General features: G+C 40.1%; 1 protein-coding gene across 2 annotated transcripts in view; it reads right to left on the bottom strand.

Moving 5' to 3' along the window:
- atp10d (ATPase phospholipid transporting 10D) overlaps nt 1-27,212 on the bottom strand; it is a 42,048-nt gene that overhangs the window by 14,013 nt on the left and 823 nt on the right. The window contains exons 2-13 of one of the 2 annotated variants that reach the window (XM_085256150.1): nt 21,596-21,978; nt 20,839-21,033; nt 14,793-14,997; nt 13,674-13,759; nt 13,196-13,302; nt 10,433-10,564; nt 10,167-10,279; nt 9,758-10,010; nt 6,726-6,940; nt 5,039-5,212; nt 2,337-2,982; nt 2,103-2,200 (exon numbers count right to left, since the gene is read on the bottom strand). In XM_085256150.1, the coding sequence (XP_085112276.1) occupies nt 2,103-2,200; nt 2,337-2,982; nt 5,039-5,212; nt 6,726-6,940; nt 9,758-10,010; nt 10,167-10,279; nt 10,433-10,564; nt 13,196-13,302; nt 13,674-13,759; nt 14,793-14,997; nt 20,839-21,033; nt 21,596-21,876 (2,505 nt within the window). In that variant the 5' untranslated portion in view covers nt 21,877-21,978. Of the gene's footprint in view, nt 1-2,102; nt 2,201-2,336; nt 2,983-5,038; nt 5,213-6,725; nt 6,941-9,757; nt 10,011-10,166; nt 10,280-10,432; nt 10,565-13,195; nt 13,303-13,673; nt 13,760-14,792; nt 14,998-17,261; nt 17,836-20,838; nt 21,034-21,595; nt 21,979-27,212 lie in introns of those variants that run through there. The other variant, XM_085256151.1, reaches the window with a different exon arrangement.

The raw sequence follows: 27,212 nt of genomic DNA, 5'->3' as shown, positions 1-27,212 counted from the left end.
CTCTGTTGAGCCAACCATCCCTTTAACGTTAACTAGTAATGACTTCATGAACTTCTTCACAAATAAAATTTTTATCATTAGAGAAAAAATTACCAATAATCATCCCACAGATGTAATATTATCTACAGCTACTCTTAGTACCATTGATGTTACGTTAGACTCTTTTTCTCTAATTGATCTTTCTGAGTTAACTTCAATAATTACTTCCTCCAAACCATCAACGTGTCTTTTAGACCCCATTCCTACAAAACTGCTCAAAGAAGTCCTGCCATTAATTAATTCTTCGATCTTAAATATGATCAACCTATCTCTAATGATCGGCTATGTACCACAGGCCTTCAAGCTGGCTGTAGTTAAACCTTTACTCAAAAGCATCTCTAGACCCAGCAGTCTTAGCTAATTATAGGCCAATCTCCAACCTTCCTTTATATCAAACATCCTTGAAAGAGTAGCTGTCAAACAGCTAACAGATCATCTGCAGAGGAATGGTTTATTTGAAGAGTTTCAGTCAGGTTTCAGAGCTCATCACAGCACAGAAACAGCTTTAGTGAAGGTTACAAATGATCTTCTTATGGCCTCTGACAGTGGACTCATCTCTGTGCTTGTCCTGCTAGACCTCAGTGCAGCGTTCGATACTGTCGACCATAATATCCTATTAGAGCGATTAGAACATGCTGTAGGTATTACAGGTACTGCACTGCAGTGGTTTGTATCATATCTATCTAATAGACTCCAGTTTGTGCATGTAAATGGAGAGTCCTCTTCACACACTGAGGTTAATTATGGAGTTCCACAGGGTTCAGTGCTAGGACCAATTCTGTTTACATTATACATGCTTCCCTTAGGCAGCATCATTAGAAGACATAGCATACATTTACACTGCTATGCTGATGACACCCAGCTCTATCTGTCCATGAAGCCAGATAACACACATTTTTGACCAGGACATGTCCTTCAACGCACATATTAAACAAATATGCAAGACTGCGTTCTTCCATTTGTGCAACATCTCTAAAGTTAGAAATATCCTGTCTCAGAGTGACGCTGAAAAACTAGTTCATGCATTTATTACTTCCAGGCTGGACGACTGTCATTTGTTAAAAACTTTCCTTTTTGCTAAAGCATATAGTTAGGGCTGGACCAGGTGACCCTGAATCCTCCCTTAGTTATGCTGCAATAGACATAGGCTGCCGGGGGATTCCCATGATGCACTGGGTTTTTCCTTTCCAGTCACCTTTCTCACTCTCTATGTATTAACAGACCTCTCTGCATCGAATCATATCTGTTATTAATCTCTGTCTCTCTTCCACAGCATGTCTTTATCCTGTCTTCCTTCTTTCACCCCAACCAATCACAGCTGATGGCCCCGCCCCTCCCTGAGCCTGGTTCTGCCGGAGGTTTCTTCCTGTTAAAAGGGAGTTTTTCCTTCCCACTGTCACCAAAGTGCTGCTCATAGGGGGTCATATGATTGTTGGGTTTTCTCTGTATCTATTATTGTAGGGTCTACCTTACAATATAAAGCACCTTGAGGCGACTGTTGTTGCGATTCTGTGCTAAATAAATAAAATATAATTGAAATGAAAACTTCAGTTACACTGAAGGATCAGATATTAAGTTATGACTGGACAAGATTAGTAACAAATTTAAATGCTAAATTTAAAAGCATTTACCTTCCCTTTTCACAAGTCTCTTTTATGTGACCTGCTTCAAACAACAAGAATGCACGGGGCAACATATCCAATGTTTTTTTGCATTCTGATGTCCACGTCCAAAACACAGTTTCAGAAGAGCAGATCCATGTTAAAAATCTCAACATCACATGTGACCTGTGTAGTAAGTTTAACTGGATTCTCTAAGCACTGCAATTCTCTTTTGCTTTATCAGTTCTCCATCATGTCTTTCCTTGATAATTTACAAGGAGCTTGAGGACAAAAGATCAGGAAAGTGTTAAATCTTCAAACTGATTTATGGCTGTCTGTGCATCAAAGATCTTTGCATCCAGCTAAAGTGAGAAACCATTAAATTAAATACTACATTGTGAAAGAGTGTATTCATGGACATTCTGTACAAAGCTATTTGATTTCACTTCTCAGAGATGTTACCTTTTTAGCGATGCAGAGTGTGCGGAGGCCTTCTCTGGCATAAGCATCCAAATGTTTTTGGGTTTTTTCTTTGATGTGACTGTATACCTCCGTCTGATCTGCACCGGAGAACAACAAACACACATATAAAACACAAAGGAACACTGATGAAAGACATTGCTCTTATTATAAATGTCATTTGTTCTAAAATCATCAATCAGTAGGAAATCAATCTTAAATATTCCTTTTAATTACCTGTGGGGCTTTCAGCCAGGTCCATGATGACTGAGTCCGCACCCTTGGTGAAAACCACCACCTGTCCCGTCAGAGGGTGGCGAACCACTACGGACATCCTTTTCCTGTTGGAGTCAAAGGGCAGGATGTGGAGCAGCTGGATAGCCAGGGAGCCGATTCCTGGCAGATCCACGAGCAGGCTCTCTGCAGAGCGACCCCTCAGGGTACAGCGGTATGCTCGTGCTGCATGGACCAAAGCTGCCTCATCTGGACTCTCTGCCTCATACACCAGTTCATCGGTTATCTCTTCCACTTGTTTGGTCAGGTCTTGCATGCTCTGTCTTGCCTCATCAGGGTTTGTCTGTGTATCCTTTAAGTCATCCTCTGTCTCTTGGTCCTCCACATCTTGTTCTTCCTCCTCTCTGGCAGATAAGTCTGGTTTAGAGTCATTTTCCTGGCTTGAGCCTGACACGTCTGTGGTGTTGCTCACGGGAGTGGAGAGAGTGAGAGAGCCTCTCTTCCCCCTAATAAATAGCCTGCTTTTTAAGCTGTGAGGGCTGCCTTTGATTTGGGAAGGGGAGAGAGCGGAGAAGGGAGAGAAACTGAAACGCTGAAACATCAACTTAACTTCTTCCAGAGACTTTAGAGGTGTCCGTTCTTCAGGTATCTGTAGGAACAAGAAAACAGAGTCAGCTGCTGGAACTCGTGCTAAAAAAGTCAAGACGGTTTCCCCTGAAATTATTCTTTGAATTTTTACACTACTGAACACTTTACTGTATTTTTAATTAAAATGTAAATGAATCAAGCCAGAATCTTTCCCATTAGTCGAATCTCTGCACAAAGTGAAAACCAGCTACAGCTTTGTTACTGTGGAGTATTTTGTGTCAACTGACGAGGAATAAATATCCATTAGACTCAAAAATAGATATTGTGGTGATGTAAAGTTCAAAATCATGTTCAACCTTTACATTTTTAGGCATTTAGGCTCTTTAAGTTATTTATATGATGATTAAGAGAAAGTAAGGACTATTTTAATATGCAAACATATTTCAGCGTGCCGTATTGTCAGAACACGTCCGATCGTCTGGAGTCAAAAAAATCATGTTGAACTACTTTGAGTCTGGACTCTGAAGTCATGTCCACACTCATCTTCAGTCGAGTTATCATTCCATTATTGATGTAACTTATATATTTGATTCCTTATCAGTTCTCGCTGTCTCTGTTTGAGGGTCACCATCATCTGTAAGCAGCGTATCAAAGACTTTACATCCGTGAATATTAACAGCATGTAGTATCGTCAAATGCTTGTTATGGTCAGTGTTTGGGTCATTACTCAAAAAACATAATGTATTACGCAGAACACCTTTCTTAAAAGGGATGTAAGTAATCTGTTACACTACTTGTAACATTATTTTTGCATTTTTCCATAAAATGGTGAAACGCATTGTCTCATATATACATGCAGGACACACATATTATCTTTCTCTTAGCAGTGGCATGCAGTGACTTTTACAGAACAAAGATGAAAACAGATAAAAGTGCTGCTGACCCTGCACCTGCTCAACTTCCCTGTTTTATTATAGACCAGACACGGTCAGAGCCACAGCCTTCAGCTTCTTCCTGTTAAAATGGAGTTTTTCCTCCCCACAGTCGCCAAAGTGCTTGCTCATAGGGGTCGTCTGATTGTTGGGCTTTCTCTGGATTATTGGTCTTTATGTTACAATATTAAGCCCCTTGAGGCGACTGCTGTTGCGATTTGGCGCTGTATAAATAACTGCAGCCACAAGATGACAGTAATGTTAATGATGGATACACATTCTAATCGACAGGCGAGGAGCTTTATGGCAGCGCTGTTTGTCATCAAAGAGAGAAATCACTTTACTTTGGTACATTTTAAATATTGTCAATAATGTTTATATTTGACAAGTCCTGATGGAAAGCCACTGGTATTTAGATATGAACACAAAGCCGGCAGCACAAAGCAAAGATGAAAACAGGACAAAGAGCCTTTAACAGTGATTCTACTGTAGAAACATGTTGGAAACCAAGGCTGCAGCCTGACTGCTCATCCATTTATTACCTTTATTACCTGTTTAACACCAGGGTCTGGCAGCTTGACTGTTGGTGTTTGTTCAGCTTTAACATAAATCTGGGTTCTTGGCTAGCTTAGGTTTAGTCTGTGCTGTCTGTGCAGGGACTTGTAAAGAGCTGAAGTTGTGTTAGCAGCGTAATGCAGTTGTTTCTGTCGTGGATGCAGTTTCCACTTTATTATCATGTCTATATCTACACTGTAGACCGTGCCACTGTTTTCCTCCTCTAGCATACAATCTGAAATCAGCTGATTGTAGCACAAGTGCAAGTGGAATGGATAAACGGATTCAATAGGCAGGCAGACAACAATGTCAAGGAACTGAACTACTGGGAATCAGTTCTTTTATCATCACAGTCCTGACACACATTTGTTTTTCTATCCAAAATGTCTGAACAACATTTTAATCCAAGTCAGGAAATATCAAGTCCTTTCACACTGATATTCTAAAGATTACGAGGACCTCTAAACATCACACTGAATGACATCACTCTACAGACTAAACTAAGCAAAATGTTTAAATAGGCTCGTCAGTACAGACAAAAGAGCAAATTGTTCCAACAACACCATGTAAGTCATTTCATTGTAAATCAAAACAAATGTTGGAAACATCTTTTATGTGTTATTTACTCACCACATGTCGAGGCTGGTTGGGCGAAGAAACCACCACACTGTTACAGATGGCCAGAGCCAGGAAGAAGTCAGTTATGTAGGTGAGTTCCATGCTGGATGGAGTCTCGGATGAGGAGTGGTTTGTCAGCCAGTTCAGCTTCCTGCCAAGTGCGGGGTCTGGTACCACCTCCTTTGCCTGAACACAGGAGCGGCAGGTGCTTACCCAACATGCCAACAATAGGAATAATATGTAAAAGCAGTGGAGTTCACTACATGCAAAATGTAGTGTGAGAAATATGCAAAAAACTAAGAATTCAAAAAGGGGGCAAAAACAGCACTATATTTACCAGTAATTAATAAAACCAACTTTTTATAAGGTCTCCAAGCCGAGTTTTTGATGTGCATTCCATAAATGTTGAACTGTCTGCTTTTGAAACCGTAACTATGAAGTGAAGTCAGCATACCGAGGGAATCTTCTGATTATCAGGATTCACTTACAGTAATATTTGCAGTCAGGAGAAATGATCACACAGAGCTGATTATTACATATTTACTCAGGGATTCTCCCACATTCAAATTAAAGAACTGCCACTTCCAACATCTGACCAATCACAAGACATGGACGGATGTCCTGACAGCAGAGCAACTGAATTTACAAATGAAGAGAAACTGTTCAATCGGCAAAAAGCAGTTAAACACTCTGCGCTGTTTTAACTGCAGCAGCATAACAGCTACAGATGGTGTAGATTAAAGTCTGAGGACAGGAAGGAAAGCTGGCAAAGGTGCTGACTGTGTAACGGACTTATCAAAATGTAATATTTGTCTTTCACAAACAGGATGTGATGCGATGAGTATTTCATTAAAAGAATGTTTAAAGGACAGGCTTGTGGTGTTTTTTAAGAGTTTGAAAGTAAAGAAGTAATATAAGCACAAAGATAGGACTAGACTATGTTTTATTATATTTTAGGTCAACAAGTACAAATAGGTGTCCAATCCTAGAATTGTATATTAATACCGACAGAAGAATAAAACTGCAGCCAGTAGGAAAAAAGAATTTAAGGAATAAAGCTAAGGATCCAGATTTTATAGATTATATAACACAAAGACATTAGATTTAGACATTTTCTGGTAAGTGATTAGTCAGACGGTGATGATGTCATACCTGCTAATCTCTAATCTGGACCATGACCATGAGTTAGGTTTGCAGCATAAGGAGATGACTTGTGATGAGGCTCATCTTTTAATTAGAAGTCATTTCAGGTAACAACACTGTTTGACCACATGCACTACTGTCACCACATTTGTAAGGTGTTTGTCTTCTCTGTGATAGCAGAGAATGTTGGTGTCGTTGGGTAGTGAACCAACACTTGCCCAAAATCGCCGGCCTAGGGGATCCTCACGCACCTGGTTAAGCAGTGTGCCAGTGTGTGTTGTTATAGTAAACAGTAACTACTTTGTATTACTGTAACACAAGTCTCAACATGTGCCATTTCAAAGTTTTGATAATGTCACAGTTAAAAAAGGACTGACTAGATTTGTTCAGACTTTTAGCTGGCATTGTGTTTGGAGTAGACATGGCCTCTGATTATATACCCCAGGGTCCATAAATTATAAAATTACAAAATGTTTGTTTTATAAAAACATCTTTTAACATGAGTATTATTTTAACAATGCAAACATGATGTCTGATGTGTGTGAGAGAATCTGACCATGCGGCTGCAGAAGGCGCCGGTCCTGGGCTGGACGTGACCCGACAGTTGATCCTCCTCCATTGGCTCAGCAGTAAGCGTGTGAAGAGACGCAGAGCTGCGGTTGCAGCTGAGAGAGCGACAGCTCAGAGATTTCCCACTGTAGCCTGACTTCAGAGTCACAGAGCAAACAGCCGTCTCGGTGTTTTCTGATTCGTACACCTCAAGCCTTCGAGCTGACACACATAACAACACATCAACAATGATACCATGCAGGCTGTCATTAGCATGCCTGTAGTTTAAGGATAATGTGTGCTGTATTGTCTAAAATCTAATAAATCTTTATACATTCTCCACTGCAACCACTGAACATCCAAGGTATGGACATTGAGGCTGTGGACAGCTACAGGTACCTTGGTGTTCATCTGAACAATAGACTGGACTGGACTCATAACTCAGACGCCCTCTACAGGAAAGGGCAGAGCAGGTTGTACCTGCTGCGGAGACTCAGGTCGTTTGGAGTGGAGGGCCCACTCCTGAAGAAATTCTATGACTCTGTTGTGGCTTCTGCTATCTTTTATGGTGTGGTCTGCTGGGGCGGCAGCATCTCTGCTGGGGACAGGAAGAGACTGAACAGGGTGATCCGAAGGGCCAGCTCTGTTCTAGGATGCCCTCTGGACCCAGTGGAGGTGGTGAGTGACAGGAGAACGGCGGCTAAGCTGTCATCCCTGATGGACAACATCTCCCACCCCATGCAGCAGACTGTGACAGCACTGAGCAGCTCCTTCAGTGGGAGACTGCGGCACCCACGGTGTGGGACGGAGAGATTTCGCAGGTCTTTCCTCCCCACTACTGTCAGACTCCATAATAAAGACTTTAACTGATCAAGCACACACATCCATACATATGCAATAATACTAAGTGCAATAATCCTTTCTGTCATCGTTGTATTTTTACTCAGTTGTATATAGTATTTGTATTCGTATTCTATTTTTATCTTATTGTATATTTATTTTATTTTATTCTACTGTATATAGTATTTTATTTTATTCTATTCTGTACAGTTGTGTACTGTATTTATTCTTATTGTATTCTAATTTTTGCCTCATAACTTTTGCACTGTCCACTTCCTGCTGTGACAAAACAAATTTCCCACGTGTGGGACTAATAAAGGTTATCTTATCTTATTTATGATCAGATGTCAGAATGTTTTATTTACTGGATGTTATTCTCCTCCAGTTCAAGCATTTTGATGTTAATTTAATTTAATTAAGTTTGTTTGTTTTTTAGTTTAGTATAGTTTCATTATAGTGCCAAAAAACAACAACTGTCACCTCAAAGTGCTTCAAATCTCTGCTGATACCATTTAGACCTTCTTTCTTTCATTGTATTAAACAACAATAGAGCATAGACCATGGAGCAACAGCAGCAGACTGAAACTTGACGTATGTCATTAAATTAGAAGAACAGCTCTATTTAATGCTTAACTGAAATCGCCAATAAATTATAATGAATATCCATCCATCCATCCCGGCCACTAGGGGGAGTAGCTTATAAACCAACAACTCCTCCAGCTCCTCAGAATGTCGAGGCTTTTCCAGGTCGGCTGAGAGAGATAATCTCCAGTGTGTCTTGGGTCTACCTCCCCTCACTGATAAAAATGATCAACTCAATCACTGGTGAAGTCCAAAACCCACAACAAGTCAGAAATATTACCAGCAATGTAGACCAAGTTCTCAGTGTGATTGTACGCATGTGGAAGGTGCATTAGGGGAGTGGGATTCCCCATATACCCACAGCACTTTCCACAGGACATGGTCATATGCTTTCTCTAGGACCACAAAGTGTAACTCCTACTACATACCTTTGAGAGGATAAAGGTCTGGTCTAGTGTTCTACAAGCAGGACATAAACCGACTGTTGCCCTGAATCTGAAGTTAGAGTAATGGACAGCCTCTCTTCTCCAGTATCCTGGCATAGGCCCCTAGTCCCCAAAGTCTGTTTCTTCTATAGAAGGTTGTCTGTGGGACGGAGGATATGTTCAAACTTGTCTTTCCACTGCCTGACTATATCCTCAGCTGAAGTTGGCAGGACCTTAACTGCATTATGCATGTTTGAGCAGAGCACTGCTTTCGCCTCCTTAGTCACCTCAAAGAATTGCTTTGAGGTGACCGGTAACTACTCCCACACCTGAGTTCAGCAATTTCAGCCATTGCCAAACCTGGCCTGCTTTTAATTGTTAGCTGCCTCCAGAGTCTCACAGGCTAACCAAGCTGAATAAAACTCCTTCAGCTTGACAGTCCACTCCCATTCAACAACCCAAGGGTGCCGGAAAGCAACCCTCTTGTCCTCTGGGAAAACCAGGTAGCAGGCCGGGGGATAGACAGACCCTTGTTGTTTCCTCAGGCTACACCTGACCGGGCCCCACAGGCTAAAGGCCGCCTACCAGGCACTCTCCCTGGGCCCCCAACCCAAACTTGGCCTCAGGGTGGGGTTGTGGCAACTGTATCCTGGCCAGCGTGAACTGATTGCTTGGTTTTCTTCATTTCACAGGAGTCAATGAATTGCTTTTCACCTGGCCTTCACCCAGGACAACTTTGCCTAGTGAGACCTTACAGAAAACAAAGCCCCTGACAACACAGCTCCAAGACACACAGTCCTCTACGACAGTAAGGTGGTTTTCACAGAGGGATAATGATCAAAAACAAATACACTACGGAGAAGCAAAAACATTCAGATGAAAATGTTTTTGTTTCATGCTGTTCTTTGTTTTACTCCTTTGTGTCTGTGGAATTCCATGAAGAAGTTTAGTTTGTGATATTGAGTGACAACGATATTCTAGACAATGACCTCAACTAAAGACAACATTGTACAAAAGTTTAAGGCACTAAAGACAAGGTGAACATCTTGTCTGTATAAATGCTGTTGTGTAAGCACTCATCGTCCTAGCTGCATTCCTACTGTAATTACAGAATTCCCTTCAATGCTGAAAATATGTTAACAACAGAAGTCAATGAAATTCAAAGCATTCTAACAATAATAGCGGTTTCTACCATTTTCCTCATGAGGATATTCAACTCCAAAGATACTGCAGCGGCGAAACACCATCTTATTTTCTGTCAGCGTTCCTGTTTTATCAGAGAACAGGTACTGAATCTGACCGAGGTCCTCGGTAATGTTGAGAGCACGGCACTGGATCCTAGAGTCCAGCTGTTTGTTGTACAAGGATAGGTCGTTGTGGATGAAGTAGATCTGGCCTAGTTTCACAATCTCAATGGACACGTATAGAGAAATTGGGATCAGCACCTGTTGAACAAAAAGCATTAATCCTTCTAAAAAATTCAAGCACAGGTTCCTGTGATTTTACACCATCAAGTTTGTGTCATTTTAAAATTGTTTTGGTTATCCTAGAAAAGACCACACTAGCAGCAAATGAGAGGCCCAAGTCTGAAGTTAACATACCTGCAACACAATGACCATAGTCCAGAATATATAGAATCCAGCCAGGGCAGGAGGCGTCTCAGTATCGACCTGGAAGATGGATTCTTTAAAGCTGTTCATCCAGAGGCCGTGGCCTGAACACAAATGAAATCCTTACTGGCCATTCCTCGCTGCTCTTATCGGCAACATACAATGTGCACTATTACAAAGTTTCCATCAGAAGAATACTGTGACCAGTCAAAGCTGTTGTCAAGTGAGAGCTGTGATACAGCAGTGTCAGTACAGACCTATAGCAGCAGTCAGGCACATAACGAAGAGTAGGACCACACACCAAAGGATGTCTGTATTCAGGTGCTTCTCCAGCTTACTGCGCTTATACCTCGGCCCGCTGTTGTTCATCATGGCTTTAGTCTCATGACCTGAGTCCATAACAAGAGAAGAACACAGCCATCTATGAAGACTTTATCTGTTGAAACTACATAAGCAAGACGGGAACAGCACTCTTTATTCATACACAAGTCAACATGTTTTACAGCCTCTAAATCTTTTAACGCAGCTTCCTCAGTCGCTTTGGTCAAACTCTGATAAGTATGTACAACTAATAACATTGTTTTTGCTGTAAATAGTTTTTAATATTGAGACATGGCAGCTTTTTATTAACTAAAATTCATGAAATTCTAAAGTGGGAAATCAGGTAATTTGTGTGTTTAAAAACCATTAATAAGGACGTTTTGAGGAGCTTTTGGTCTACTACACTTTGTCAGGCAGGTCCTATTTAAGCGATTTCTTGATTGAGAACGGGCATGGCTGTAATCAGGCCTTACAGTTATTACTGTAGGTTTTTACACAGGGCCATGTGGGTTTGGGTTTTTTCCCCTTAATAATAAACATGTCCATTCAAGTGTAAAAAACATGTAAAAAAACAAAACAAAACAGGAACTCGGGCAAACATTTTTTCACACAACTGTAAATGTCTTCACTTCCTGTTACTCTACAAGACAGAGCAACTTCCAACAGTCAAAATTGAATCGAGTCATTACCATTGGACATTTTTGCCAAATCTTTGGCAAAGATTTTCTGGTCTCTGGCTTTTCTTTGATCATGTATGGCATCGAGAAGCCAAGATGAGACTTATTATGAACAGTGGCTATTTATAATTGTCTTTTCCTGGAACAGTTTAAGAATACAGATCAACAGAACATTGACCCTAACCCTATTTATATATTTATATTTCACAAAGTAATAAACAGTGATGATTCCTGGGCGTGGGGTTACCATGGACAATAAGTATGAAAAGACAGATGGAGGCACTGGTACGGTTCCCATATAAAGCCTCGAGCTGGACGTTTTCTCTGTCCCAGTCTTGGTGTTTTAAAGCTGAATGTGATGAGCCAGGGACGGATCTGCTATCGAAACTGCAGTCTCATGGATAACAACTTGTAAGTGGGAAATTCTCCATTTAGAATGAGCATAACTTAATGTTCTGTTTAGTATGACTTCGAGCACATAAGGTTCAAGTAAAAGAGATAGCTAAACCGCTTTTACCACATAAAAACTTACTATAACTAAACATACAAGTTTTTCAAATAAAAAGAGTTTATGATATCTCGAAATCTGCTTGAGCCACACTTCTCCAGTTTTTCCATCGTCAGGACGTTAGCCCTGTTGTTCTCAACTACCTTTGGTGTTGACTCTCAGTGGGAAATTTAGTGCAAACGAGGTGCAGATGTTCCTGTAAACTGTTGCAGCCAGTTGGTTGTGTATTATTGGTCTCCTGTGGCTGAAAGTTCACACCAGGTAAAAGTGATGGAGGATTTAAAATTTGGAAAAATAAAGGCATTCAAAAAATGAAAGACCTATATGCAGACGGCATGCTGCTCACATTTGATCAGTTATGTATAAAATATTTAATACCCCCAAAGCACTTTTTTAAATATTTACAATTGAAAAACTATTTGTCATCAAAACTGCAAAGGATTGCTGAACTTCCACCATTAACAAAAATAGAGGAGGCATGCATTAAGAACACAAAAGGGAAAGGTTTTCTCTCTGTATATTATAATTTACTGATGCTTTCCTCCAAAGACTCAGCAGCAGATAAACTGGATGCTTGGAGAAGCGAGATCCAAGAGGACATAGATGACAACAACTGGAACCAGGCTTGCTTAAAAGCACAAAAACAAACAAACACACGCTTTAAACTACTGCAATATAAATTTCTCATGAGAACCTATATAACACCTGTCAAGCTTCATCATATGTCCAATGATATTCCGGATCTGTACTAAATGTTTAGTTGAAAAAGGGACTCTTCTTCATTGTCTATGGGAGTGTCCTAAAAAGATGTTATCAAATATCTGTCCGAAGTGTTTAGGGTAAAAATCCCTTTAAAAGGAAAACTCTGTGTACTTGGAATATATCCAAGGGAATTTAAGCAATCGGGGGAAAAAACTAAATTACTGGACTATGGATTACTTCAAGCCACTGCGCTATGTTGGAAGAGTATGGATGCTCCCTCCATGGGACTCTGGAAGAAGGAAATTGCAATCTCTCTAGGCCTGGAAAGACTAACATATATTGCCAAGGGCAAACACTGGGACTTTGTGAATATGTGGAAGCCATATATGGATATTTTAGGGAGTGGGGATGAAGGACATTTATGAAAAAGAAGGGAAGGAAGGGAAAATGTTGTCCATCCTAACCCATTGTATTTTTGTATTACTGTGAGAACGATGCTCATTTCTACATTTGAATGTGATGTAGGCAGGTTTGATGTATGGATGGGTGTGTGAATGTGAGGGTGTTCAGCATTTGTTTGTATTGCACTATAAAAAATTTCAATAAAAATATATGGGAAAAAAAACAAAAACAAAGTAAGAGGCCAATATGCGCAAATTAACGAGTAAAATGTTGTGTTGAAACAACATTTTCAGTTTTTCTTATGAAAAGAAATTCCATTTCTTTTATGGATGTAATTTGTTTTAAACTTTGGAAAAAAGCCAGTGTAACTGTTAATGTTCAGATGTGACAAAATAAAACTGCAAGCTTACCAGCATAGACTACGATGCCTACCACCGTTTCAGTGTTGCGTATGGTGCAGCTCCTGAGCAACAGGTTGCCACTATGGAGGCCTACACGAACCCCATTTGAGTGCTCCCTGTGAAACAAAATACACACACAAACTCATACAAAGACAAAAACAGTTGGCAATACAGTGAATACCAGCCTCTCTATGAGCAGTGCTCATTTTGACCACTTGAACTGGAAACTAAAAGGCGGTCTGAGGAAACCCTGACACATGGATATTGACTCCGGGAAAAGTAAAAAGGGCTGACATCAAATAATAAAAAAAGACACTCACTTGTCAAATTAAAATATTTGCCGTACAATGTGTTCCTAAATAATCCAGCCAGGCAGCTGACAAAAGTCTATTTTTGATCGTCACCGTGTTTCCACGACAAGGTGACATCAACTCCAAACAGACAAATAAACAAATGTGTTAAAACACTCGAATAAAAAGAGACTCACATGTAACCTCTAAACCTGCTGAGGTCATTGTTGGGGTTCTCACACTCAATACGACTGTGGAAACTCTCAGGAGTGAACTCTTCTCCCTGCAACACAGACACTTTCTATCAAACATGCAAATAAATACATGTAGAAAGTCAAGTAAGCGAAGACACAAACACACAAAAGAAAAGACTAGCACACACTGTTGTGTAAGAGTCCCTCTTATTAGTGGCATTGCTGCAAAGCAACAGCTCCTTTGTGTGCTGCGAGCTTCTATTCAGACTGTTGAGATTTGATAGTTTCTGAAATGTTCCACTTTTTCTATTGATAGAGTCACATTGACTTTGAATGGAGAGACCAACCTCTCTTCCCTTTAGGCTGAATTTCTCCCACACCATTTGTCCTGCAGACATTGTTGTCACACCAAACTGAGCAGCATGAGTGTGCCTACAAAACCACCTTCTGTCACGATCCTGGGTCTTCTGACCCAGCATTTTGACTTTTAGTTTTTCTTTTTATGTTTATGTTTAAGTTCATTAGGTTATCTAAGTTCATTTGTTCATTCCCCTTGAGTCTTCTACCCCTGTGTTTTAGCCTCCCTTTGCCCTTTGTGTTTCATGCTGTTTGTCTTATGTTGTCAAGTTTGTATTGTCATGTCTGCGTCTCATGTTTCCTCTTTTATTTTGAAGGTCCATGTCCTACGTCAGTGTAGTCAGCTTTGCTTCCTTTGTCTCGTTAGTGTCAGCTGTTTCCCCATGTGTTTCCACTTCCCCTAATCACCCTTGTGTGTATTTAGTCTGTGTGTTTCGGTTCATTCTTTGTCAGGTTGTCTGTTATTCACGCCATGTTTCATGTCCAGGTTTTTCATGTTGTTTGTTTAGTTCTCCCAGATTAGGTTAATGTTAGTTTTATTTCAGTTTGCCTTGCCCTTTGTTTGTACCTTTTTTACCAGCCTCATTAAACGGCTCGTTGTTAATTCAAGTTTTGTTCCATTTTGTCTGCATTTTGGGTCCTCTACATCACTCCATACAGTCTGCCTCTGCCAGACTGTGACACCTTCTACGGTTTTTGAGTTATTTAAAAAAAAAACTTTCACCAAAAAAAAAAAAAATCTGTCAGACGTGTCAAATGTATTACCTGCAGTGGGAAGTCTGAAACGACTTGTCTCTGTTTCAGGTTGGTCTCCCCATCTAGGTTGGCAGTTTCAATGTAACAAACCCCATGAGGGTCAGAGGAATACAGCAGCAACATGTCAGCTGGGATAATTTCATTACAGGACAAATGAACAAAGTCCCCAACTTGAACATTTTTCCAGCACTGGTCAACGTAGGATTGCTGTGTGCTATGGGACAAAGAGAGAGAGAGAGAGAGAGAATTAAGTATCAATCAAAGAAAACAAGTTTGTTGGCACCTCTTGTGGCTGTAATCCCAGAACCAGGTGGTGGACACCGGAGATTAAAGAAGCCGTGCCAATGAGTACCCAGAGGCTCCAGCACCCTGCTGACAGGTACCAGCAGGCCAAGCAAGACAGCATCTCTGGCAAAAACCTTCGGCCAGATGATGGCAGAAGACTTTTTGGTTGGCTTAAAGCAGTTCTGCCAAACTGTCAGTCAAGTCAGGAGGGGTATTCTAAACACAACATTGAACCGTTCGATACAGTGCTTTCGGTTCGGTACGCATGTGTATCGAACAATACAAAATTTTAAATTTATTTTATCAACTTTTCTTCCGACGATGCCGTCTGTGAGTGCTCAGTGGATCTGCGTTCGACTACTGCGTCTAGGCTGCACAGGATCTCATTCAGATCTGGCGTTTGGAACTATCTTGGTTTTCATGTGACACATGACCCTGAAGGTAAGCTGTCATGGACTAAAGTAAAACAGTATGTTGGATGTGCCACGCAATGCTCAATTCTTGGAAACTAGTGCGTTAGCGCAGTTAGCTCGTTAACGTGTTGACGCCGTCCAGCCCCACACACGGGGCGATCCGCGGTAGCTCGTTAACGGAGATTTGCCGTGTTGTGGCGTTAACGTCATTTCAGATTAACGCTGACAGCACTAGTGGGAACACAACGAATATGACTGCACATTTACTCTGACATCATCCTAGTGCAAAGACAAGTGGAAGCAGACAAAAACAACAAGCAGCATGCTACAAACTTTACCCGAGTCATTTAGACAGCCGTTAGCACAGGATTCTCCTTATGGGGACCTGATATGTTTAATATGCTGCTGAGAATATAGCCCAGAAGAAGCGTATAGTATAGCTTTTATTTTGGAAGGAGACATTTCTCTGTAATAAACTCTCTTTTCCAAAGATGAGGGATTTCTCGATCTGATTTTTTTTTCTCATTATTTTTTTGTTTCAGCAACATTAAATTTAAAAACTGTACTTATGAGTTAAAATACATATTTATAATTTTAATAAATGACAAATTAAAAAGGCATGAACTTTTTTTTTATCGAAAAGATATCGAACCGTGAATTTAGTGTATCGTTGCACCCCTAATATATATGTGTAATGAAAAATGATTATTTTACATGCACTCTTTAAATCTGCGGTTTATTAATTGTCACTGAGCAGCCGTTAGCTTTAAATCTGATCTCTCTTCTTTCCTGCAATGTCTTTCTTGCAACTTTGTCCATCTGTTAGTGAAGTAATCCCTCTTCTCTCCTTAGAAATACAGCAGCTAGACCTTTAGCTAGAAACACACTGTGCAGCAAACTGCACACAGACAATTCGTCGTTTGGTGATGTTGAGCTAATATTAGAAATGTTGCATTTGAAATGTTCTAACAGTTAAAAAACTAAATGTTGCTCCCTCCAAGCTCACTCTTCTTCTGTGGGGCTAGATGCTGAAGTGCAGCAATCACAACTTTTTTCTTTTCTTTATTTTAGACGAGTACTTCTGACTACAACACCTTTGCCCCACTTTAAGCCCTGAGTATAAACTATAAATGATACAGCTGAACTTAAAGTAATGACTTGTTTTGTAAGTGTGAGGAGTAGAAAGTACAGATACTTGTGTAGAAATGTGGGGAGTGAAAGTAAAAAGTTGTCAGAAACATAAATACTCAAGTAAAGTGCAAATACTTGAAAATTAGTATTAATACTTAGTAATCAGCAGAAGTGAGTAACAAAGTTGAGTTTATTTGTGAATACTGTAAACGCTGCTTTCTGTAAAACCCACTGTCATGTTTTTTGTCAAATATAAGTTACATTGTTAGAAGTTACTTATGAATATTTCTGAAAAGTTAAACATCCAAAGAGTTGTTGGACTTGTCAGTTCCTGTTTTGTGGAACCTGCTTTAGTGGAAGTCTTGACCCACCTTTGACCACATCTGGTTTAACAGCACAGAGCAGGGTGAAATACACTAATGCATAATTTCCCTGTAGACTACAATATAGTTGATATGTACATGTTTTTAGCCAATGCTGTGATATTTCAAGGTTCATCTGTGACCATAGGAACTGTAAAAAAATTAATTAATACTATATTACCTACGAATATATTACAGCTAAGTGACTGAAGTGCTTGACATGACAAAACATACCATCTTTAAAGGGACCAGTATATTCAGGGCCATTATAATAAAATTGACCCTACCTGCTGTAAACACGACACAGAAGCCCATTGATCAAACGATCAGTCTTAAACCTGCGGGAATCTTCGCAGATATCCTTCAGAGCTGTTAATGACAGCACCAGTACAATAGGAACCAGAGCGATCTCTGGCTGAAAGGCTTCCACAACAGGGACAAAGTTTAGTGCAGCAAGGAAAATGAAGTAGACGTTAGCGAACCGGTGGAGCTGCTCAAAAACATTCTTGGGCAGAAAGGACAGAAAGGAATACTTTGTTGTCCGGATCTTGTTGCTTTTATACAGCTGTAGGAGCTCCTTCAGTTCCTCATTCTCTGTGAAGGAAGGTACCACGGTCCTCTTCATCCGGTGGTGCTCCTTGGTAGCATGAGGGCAGGATGGTTGCTCCGTGCTGTTCATGAGTCCACTGTTGCAGCCGATAATGTTTGTCAATTTGTCCCTAATCGTAAGCCTTAATTTTCCATGACTGCATACAGCTCTAATCTGAAAAATATTCTCCTTCAGCTTTTATTCTGTTCTTTCTTCTTACTCATCCTGCTGTAGAACTGTTTTCCTTTTCCTATCATACCTATCACGGCTGTGGAAGGCAAGGTGGGAATGATCAAAAGACAGCTGACAGTCTTACAGAATTCACTGCCACTCCTCTAAAGGGAAGCAGTGCTGTAAAGAAACTCAAAGTTCAAGTTTTACAACTGCCAGAAAACACAGATCAGATACACCAGACAGCAGAGTCACAAAGCAAAGATTGTTTCCTGACAGTCCCCTTAAGATCAGATGAGTCCTTGTCCACTGAGCAGAAGGAGTTTTACATTGTTTTTCTATGTTTGACTGTAAAATGTGAGATCTACAGTGCAGTCACTGGCAGCACCCATGTCCCCATTGGCAGAGGTTACAGAAACCATCTATTTTTTAAATGTATATTGTGACTGAGAGCCAGGCTCAGCTTTTTCAGACCTTGGTTATATAAGAGACTGAGCATGTCTTCATTTGACTGATGAGAGTGCAGTGAAAGCTTTCAGCGATGAATGCTGTGGTTGCCATGAGCACAGGATTAAGAAAGCAGTCAGAGGGCTTGAGCACTGTCACTGCTTAGCTTTATAAGATTTGCACAAATTAATACTGCTGCAAAAACGGCTGATTGTGGGCAGAGCAAACATGCAAACTCCACACAGGAAGGCTCGACCAGATGAGCATTAGAATACAGAAAGCTTCACTTCCTGCCCAGCTCACACCTTTACAGGCAGCACTTTAACAAGTTCATTCATTTAGTATAGCTGAATGTCCTTAAAACAAAAGAACTCCTAACGGACTTCATGAGGCACAGACAGGTGGGAAGCAACAAAGTATAAATACTTGGTTACTGTACGTACATAAAATTTTGAGCCATCTGTACTTTACTTTTTTCTGCTACCTTTTTACTTTTACTGCCTACATTTTGAAACAAATATCTGTACTTTCTACTTCAAAACAGACTGGTTACTTTTGGTTCAGCTGCATCACTTACAGTGTTTATACCCTGGAGTTAGAGGGCCAGAATGAGTGCAGGTGTCCTGTTGTGTTTGCGGAACTACAAAATCTAGCTAGCGGGATAGAAGAGGAAGAAGTATGAGGGGAGTGATGTTCTTTTTAAGTGTCAGGTCATTTTAAATTCACCGTTTCTATCAGCTCAACAAACATCAGCAAACACACAAACTGTCTGCAGTTTGTCGCACGGTGTGTTGCTAGGTAAAGGTCCAGTTGCTGTATTTGACAGGGAGAGAAAAGAAAGAGCGCTAACTTCACTCAGAGATGGATCATACGTGGGATTTGTTTATTATCTGTTTTGATCATTTTTCATATTGTGAAATGTCCTGCATACCAAAATATACAAACTTGTGTTATTGAAATGTTGCATGAAAGTACTCAGAAGTACTCAGCAATAATGCAGAGAATTCAAAGTAAAGACTGATACGTCAATGGGACTTCTTCAATCTCAGCTGACTGCAGGTTTCCCCAACCTGATAAACAGGACATTTGCACAATTCACTGATCACATTAACTTGGTGGACCAAGACATCAAAGGGAGGATATGAAAAGTGGCAGGTTAGCCTTCTTAGACTGTGAGATTTCCATCAGTAATGGGGGACATCTAAAGCTGGCGTGTACAGTAAACCTACACATACAGATCAGTATTTAAGGTTTGACTCTCATCATCCACTGGAGCACAAACTGGGAGTCATCAGGACGCTACAACACAGAGTGAACACCATCCCCACAGACACAGCAGCCAGGGAGGCAGAAGAACATCAAGAAGGCCCTGAGTAAATGTGGTTATCTCAGCTGGACTTTTGTCAAAGCTGGGAAGGCTCCTAAAGAAAGCTGCAGATGATCCAGGAGAAAAATACAACCTCCGACTAAGAGAAAACCTGTAGTGATCCCGTACGTGTCAGGAGTATCGGAGCAGTTGAGACGCATTTTTTCTAAACACCGGGTCTCTGTGGCTTTTAAACCCCAAAACACACTGCGCCAAAAATTGGTCCACCCCAAAGATCAGGTCCCCCGACACAAACAGAGTAACATAGTTGTTAAGTGCAGGAGGATTGCCAGGATTTATACATCGGGGAAACCAAACAACCTCTGGCTAAGAGGATGGCCCAACACAGAAGAGCCACCTCGTCAGGCCAGGACTCTGCAGTCTATTTACACCTACAGGCCAGTGGACACTCTTTCAATGATGAGGACCTTTTACTGGAGTATTTTCTAACACAGGTATCTGTACTTCTACTTAACTAAACAAAGTCTGTACTTTTGCAATCTGTGCTCCTGAGAACGGGTGGAATCTGTCTCCACCTTCAGGATTCTGGGCACCCACATCTCCACAGAGCTTAGGTGGACCCACAAACACCATCGCCCTGGTAAAGAAGACCCAGCAGTGGCTGCACTTCCTCCGTGTCCTGAGGAGGAGTAACCTGGACCAGGAGCTGCTGCTGGCTTTCTACGGCTCTTCAGTGGAGAGAGCGTGCTCTCCTCCTAGGGTGCCTGGATGTTTGTTACGCAGGAGCCACAACTGAGGCCATCGCCAGCTCCTCTTGTCTCAGGAAAACCAGCGCCATCACAGGCGACCCTCACACCCCGCCCACCACCTGTTTGATCTGCTGGACTCCGGTCGGCGCCTCAGGTCAATCAGGTCCCATAGCTCCAGACTCACTAACAGCTTCTTCCTCTGGTTACCAAACACTATCCCCCCACTCCCCACCCCTGCCCACTCGTCTCACCAATCTGAATCCTGATGATCTGAGTTACCCTCATCACTCAGGCCGCTCACATAAGGACTCCTTTTTGTTGCACTACTTCCAAGCAGTATGCAACTTTTTCTCTAATGTGTGCCTCACATATCCCTCTTGATTGTAAAGATTTCTCCTGATTGCTATTTATATTTTATTCCAGCACAGCTGGTGTGGGGCACCCACTATTTCGCTGTAAATGTACAATGACAATAAAGGCCTATTCTATTCTAGTCCACGGATTATTCTTATCTATATTAATGCAAGTAAGAAAATTGCATTTCCTGATGAACTGGTCCTTAAACTAAAAGGTTCACTTACCCACAGAATACTCGAACTACATTGTTGTTAACCTTCTTGTCAAACAAGTAGCGTCTGAAGTCTTCCAGGGCATCTTTGATGGCGATAATTATGAGAACCACCAGCAGAGGAATCATAGTAATTTCCTTCTGAAAGGCTTCAACCACTGGCACCCAGTTTAGCAATGTCAAGAACAGGAAATAGAGGTTTGCAGCCCTACAGAGAGAGGAGCAAATTAGTACATGGAAGTAACAAAATATAGTCACTGCAGTAGTGAAGCCAAATGAGTGGTGACCAGTTATAATGGATGTGCTGTACTGGATAACCAGTACGGATCTTCTGTTAATCCAGTTTACATATCAATTCAGTTCAGTTTCATTCAATTTTATTTATATGGCACCAACAACAGTTGACTCAATTTAATCCACAAAGACTACATTGAAAAGATGTGTAATAGACAAAACATATCACACAGCTAACAAAGAGGTGAGCCTCCCAGAAGCTCGACATTATCTAAATCTCAAATTGTAAAGAATTTAAATTCAACCTCTGTAGTAACTAAAATTGTTAAAAGTCAGGAAATCAAAGAAATGAAAAGTACAGTGCTGATAAGCAAAAATGGTTATATATATATATATATATATATATATATATATATATATATATATATATATATATATATATATATATATATATATATATATATATATATATATATATATATATATATATATATATATATGTATGTTTGAAAAACAAAATAACTGTCAGGTCTGACCTGTGAAACTGCTCGAACAGATTCATGGGAATGAAAGTCAGGAAGGTGTATTTGGTAGTGGAGATTGCATTGCTTTTGTAGTTTCTGGATACACGTTCATAATCCTGTTGGTGACGCCCATTGCGGGGAAATACCGTCCTCTGCTTCCCACAGACCCTCCCCCGAGGGCTGTGGGTGTCCAGCAAGCTGCTGTTGGGCAGCCCATTGGAGTACCAACCCCGCCTTGAGTCTCCTGCTAGCAGCTGCCGACAGCATTGCTGCACCCAGCGCAGCCGCTCCATCTATGCAGCAGATGTGCTAGGTAGGCTGTGAGGGTACCGAGGCCAGGCTTTTTATGGCCTTTGGCTTCTGTGTGCTTCACGATCTTTTACAAAGTCACCATCCTAGAAGGAGAAACGACAAAATTATTATTTTACAGATTAGAGTTAAATGTCAATTGCCTATGTAATATTCTTGATATTTATATTGAACTACTTGTTTATATATATTACAAAATATAAGAATTCACTCTAAACTTTGTAATATATTGTATTGTTTAATTTGTTTAGTGTGTTACTGTTGTTGTCTTGGAGCAACTGTAACATGCATCATTTCCTTAGGGATTATTAAAGTATTCTGATTCTGATCAAATCCAGATTTTGTGGGTGTAACGTAACACGGAGTGCTGTGACTGTGTGAGTTTCTACTGATAGTTAATCCTGCTTTAATCAAATCAGGAATCTAATCAAGACTCAGTAAAACTGAATAAGAATATAAGCGTTAGAATTTAATAATTCTGATGTTTAAACCATTCAAACCTGTGTGTGTGTGTGTGTGTGTGTGTGTAAAGATTTTAGGTTCCTTATGCATGATAACCAGATGAAGTCAATTTTGAGTGTATTGTGTTGATAAATACAGACGTTCACATATTGACTGAGTAAAAATATAGATGATAAAGGAAAACTATTTCTTATCAATGGGGTAAAAGCATAATGCCAACGATGTGACACCACGAGAATCCTGCCATTAAAGAAGTTCCCCTTATGTTTCATGATGATACAATGTCAGTTTGGAAATACACGGAAACTCTGAGCATCTAAGAGGAGGCCTGACGTGCTAGTAGCACATCTGAATGGCAGATTTATTGCCATTTATTGCCACTGCATCATTCCATGTTTGGCACTGATCACCACCTGCACTCATGTATATATCATGTATATATCTATCCACTTAGCACTTTTAATTCTTATTTTTATATTTTTATGACAGTATGTTTGCACTGAAGCACCGCAGCAATTTCCTAATGTTGTAAACCTGCTCAACATTTGGCAATAAAACCCTTTCTTCTGAACAGCAGAGGATCTCAGTTCCCCATTTGCTGTATAAAAAAGTATGAAACATTAAATAACACTTTTGAGTGGAATGACTGGCACATCTACACTCTGTACCTGGATGTAAAGCTGGAAGCATTCCTCCTCACAACAGCAAAATGATACAAAACAAATAAAACAAGCTGAAGGAGGGTTCGCAATGATAGCGAAAAATGAAAACAAACAAATAAGCAATATAATTTTTTTTCTTTCTTTTTTTGGTTCAGCCAATTCAGGAAAACACTGAAAAATTTGTTGAGACAATGTACAGCAAGATGATGTGCAAGCTACTCCAGAGGTTAACTGTAGGAGCGACTTTGGCTGATTGTAAGTGAAGAAGCCGGGCTGCCACCAGCAGCAGAGCCCCTGCTGCCCCGACAGAGAAAATGTGTGTTTATTTACTTATTAATGCATTTTAAATATGTTGAAATGTTTTTATTCCTTTTCTAAGTGGACTCACCTCAAAAGCACGCTTTTAGTTGCACGTTATTGCTTCAACATCACAGATTGTTAGTTCTTATAAGCAGGTCGTCATCCAGGCCTTAATGTGTTTCAGACATGTTTCCAGTTCAATCAGTGTGTGTCACCAGACAAAGCTGGGTGTCATCTGCATAGCAATGAAAATGTGTGCTATGCGTTTGAATGATACTGCCTAAGGGGAGCATGTGTAATGTACATTATTAGGAATTAGGCCTAGCGCAGCACCCTCTATAATTAAACTTAGTGTCTGGAGGAGACTCCTCCTTTACATGAACAAACTGGATTAGATATTAGCCATCTGTTAGCCAGATATGATTCAAACACGTTAGCTAATGACCTTTAATATGCTCTGGTCTCTGTAATAAAATATGATGGTCAACAGTAATAAATGCTGTACTGAGGTCTACCGAGATAAGCATAGAGATGAGTCCACTGTTCTTGCCCATAAGATCATATTAACATTCACTAATGCTTTTTGTACTCTAATGAGTTCTAAAACCTCTGCAGATAATCATTAAGCTGTTTGATAACTACTCTTTCAAGAATTTAATTGGGCCAAGGCTGCTGGGTAACGTTATGGCTTATTAAGTGAATGGTCTGTGGTATGTTGCCCATTAATAGATATAAATAGGTCATATTTAAGATTGAAGGATTAATTAATGGTAGAACTCCTTTGAGCAGTCTTGTAGGAATGGGGTCTGAAATACACGTTGATGGTTTGGAGAAAGTTAATTACTGAAGTTAACTGGATGATCCGGGCATGTTAAGGATTATTGTGAATTATTATTATTAATCCTTGTGTCATCCTTAAATTCTGCATCCTTTCCACACCTTCCTGAAGAAAAATGTACACACACAAAATCTACCATAAAATCCTCATATAGCAATATTTTTTCTACAAACACTCACACACAGACACACACATCCTCTCTCAATCCATTTATCTGTTTCTCTCAAACACACACATATTCAAAGCCCATCAAATTTGTTCACACTTCACAGGTTCTGTTATTGAAGTTATCAGTGTTGTTGTGGTTTGCACAATAAATCTTTCCAAATCACTCTCGGGGCTCCCTGGTGGTCACACGGCTCCGTAATATGACTGGCAAAAATACAAGAATGTCATACATTGGCCCACCAGGGGAAATGATTGAAACTGGTGGAACGCAGTAAAAATGTCAAACATCACCACTTTTCTTTGAAATGAAACCCTGACATGACAGAATGCATGGTTTTATACTGAACAGGAGTGAATGGAGCGTTTTTGTCCAGAAACGTGTGGAGAGCACTAGACAAAAAAATAGTAATGCAACCAAATTAATTGTGTTGCTCATCTTTGACCTGTCCAAGACTCTAGTCGCCACCAATACCCCATCACCAAACTATTTATTATATGGAAAATATTTTGGATTTTGTGAGTTTTTTCAATAAAATACTAACAATTCAAATGCTTAAACTGGCATTTAAATGGTTACAATCCTGAAAATAATTTAATGTTTGATCACTTTGAAAAGGGCTCAGTTTAATTGATTTGTTGTGTGAGGGTTTTATGGCACATTTTGCTGTACACGCCAAATGAAAAACAAAAGGCCGGTGAGGCACAGAAGGCACACGTGTTATTATTACTCTCACGTCGTAACTTTCACTGTAACTGTAACTCATTTAAACCCTACACTGCAACCTTCTACGTGACCTGACGTGCACCTCCACAGAAATGTAGCTACACGTCGGGTCACAGCACACAAAAATGACTTTAAAGGCGTGGAAGGTTGCGGTGTACGGAGCAGTTTCCGGTTACGGAGTTAGGACGTCGATTTCCCGCAGAAGTCTAAATCAAGCTTCAGCTTACTATGGTGTGCACGTCCTGGTGCGAACCATACAGCGGTTTTTCTACACTACTTCTGCAAAAATAACTGACCCGTTTGCGGCCTTTCCAGAACATGAGTTGTGGTAATTGTTTTAAACAATTGACCCTAATGACCATCGGTTTTACGACTAATAACCTTTACACCACAGATTAATTAAGTCCCCATTTAAGTCTTTACAGCACCTCAAATAGAAAACGAACGTTTACTGCACGGCACCGTTAAGCCACGCCTGTTTGCACAACTTAGCCCGGGTTGTTTTTTCAGAAGCCCGGGGTCTTTTGGAGTGTAATTTTTTCATAGTTAGATGCCTGGCTGACATGTGTATAAAACAAAAACTACACACAATATTCGAAGCACATAGTGCACACTGTGGGAATTTACGACTGTGCGTGAATCCCCCCTAATATTGGTATGATCCGAGCTCAGACACTAAGTGACTGAGCGAGGGGGCGGGGCAGCTGCTGCCTGCGAGTGAGCTGTTGGAGAAACGCAGCCAGGCAGACAGAGGAGAACTGAAGTTCGACCAGGTACCAAAGCAAATCATTCGTACTGTACAAATAATGTAAATATGACGGTGAATCATGAAAGATATCAAAGTGATCACTTGACCCATGTTACGTTACTTGCTCTTCAAGTGAATCAACAAATGAAAAGCCGAACAACAACAATGCTGTTTCTTTAGAGAGTCTTAGCTTACACGTGTGTTTATTTCATATTTTCAGTTGTTTCCCTCCACGGCTAAATAAATCGGTTTCAGTAATCCACTGATATACAAGAATGGACATAAGGAGCTTCTTTCAAAGAAAAAACTCTGGTAGATGTTATTTTATATATTATGCTTTGTATGTTGTTCAGTATATTTCTATGCAAAACAAGAGGAACTTCAATACACAGCAGTATATTCACAGCTGAAACCAGATATTTACACTTTATGGAAAACACAAGAACATTTTTTTACTGCACAACATCAATTTAGAGTAAACTTGTTTTGTTTTGGATAAATAAATATTGAAATATCTTTTGAATTAGTTAAATGTCAGAATACAGAGAGACAGTGTATATGTGCTCCTAAATTTGATGAAAGTGATAAAAATAGAAGCTCTAAGTTTATTGTTAATTAATAAGAAACTGCAGAAGATTCCATTCTGAGCTGAAGAAGCTTCTGATAGGTTAGTAGAGTCCATGTGAGTAAACTGGTGGCACAGCTGTGGATGCATATAAGGCAAAACACAGAGGCTGTTTCTGTGACATGGGAACATCAAGAGATGTCAACCAAAACACCAGGAAAAGAACTGTGGAGCTCCATAAGTGTGGCTCAAGTTTGAATACAATTTGGTGCCATTTGCAATTAAGAAATACAGACAGTTTATCTCTTTACTCTTAAAGTTAACAAATATGTTTTTTATATTTATCTAAAAAATAAACATTTAGTCTGATTTGATGTTACAATTAAAAAAGTGTTTTTATCTGAAGAGTCTGTAAATATCTGGTTTCAACTGTATATTTGATGATGTTGGTGTTTGGCTTGATTGTCAGCACAGAGAGAGAGATGAACAAGAGCAGGTGAGACACACATGTTAGTCAAATGGTTGTTTACCAAAAGTATCAGCGTATCATAGGTCCTCATGTATCTCGTACCTAGTGTTTCTTTTTATGTTTGTTAGTTTTCAACTTCTACATTTATTAAGTTCTGCAGCTTGTTTGCACAACAAGGCTAAATAATTATATAAACCTTTCTCAATCTAAATATTGTACTTTGGTAGAATTAAAAAATAAGTGTAGTGCAGGTCTATGATGATTTTTAGTGCTGCTATCATCTAGTTCTGATTCTGGTTCTGTCTTGGTTAAGTCCTCAGTAGTCCTGATTTTGAACTGTTGTAGTCCTGTTTTAATTCAGGATCAGTTCTGGGTCTGGTTGAA

The sequence above is a fragment of the Mchenga conophoros genome, linkage group LG19 (genome assembly GCF_057382185.1).
Source record: "Mchenga conophoros isolate Kocher_MC1m ecotype Shallow Benthic linkage group LG19, M_conophoros_male_GT1.1, whole genome shotgun sequence".
Taxonomy (NCBI): domain Eukaryota; kingdom Metazoa; phylum Chordata; class Actinopteri; order Cichliformes; family Cichlidae; genus Mchenga; species Mchenga conophoros.
Note: the sequence above shows the minus strand (reverse complement) of the source record. Positions and strands in the feature narration are given on the sequence as shown.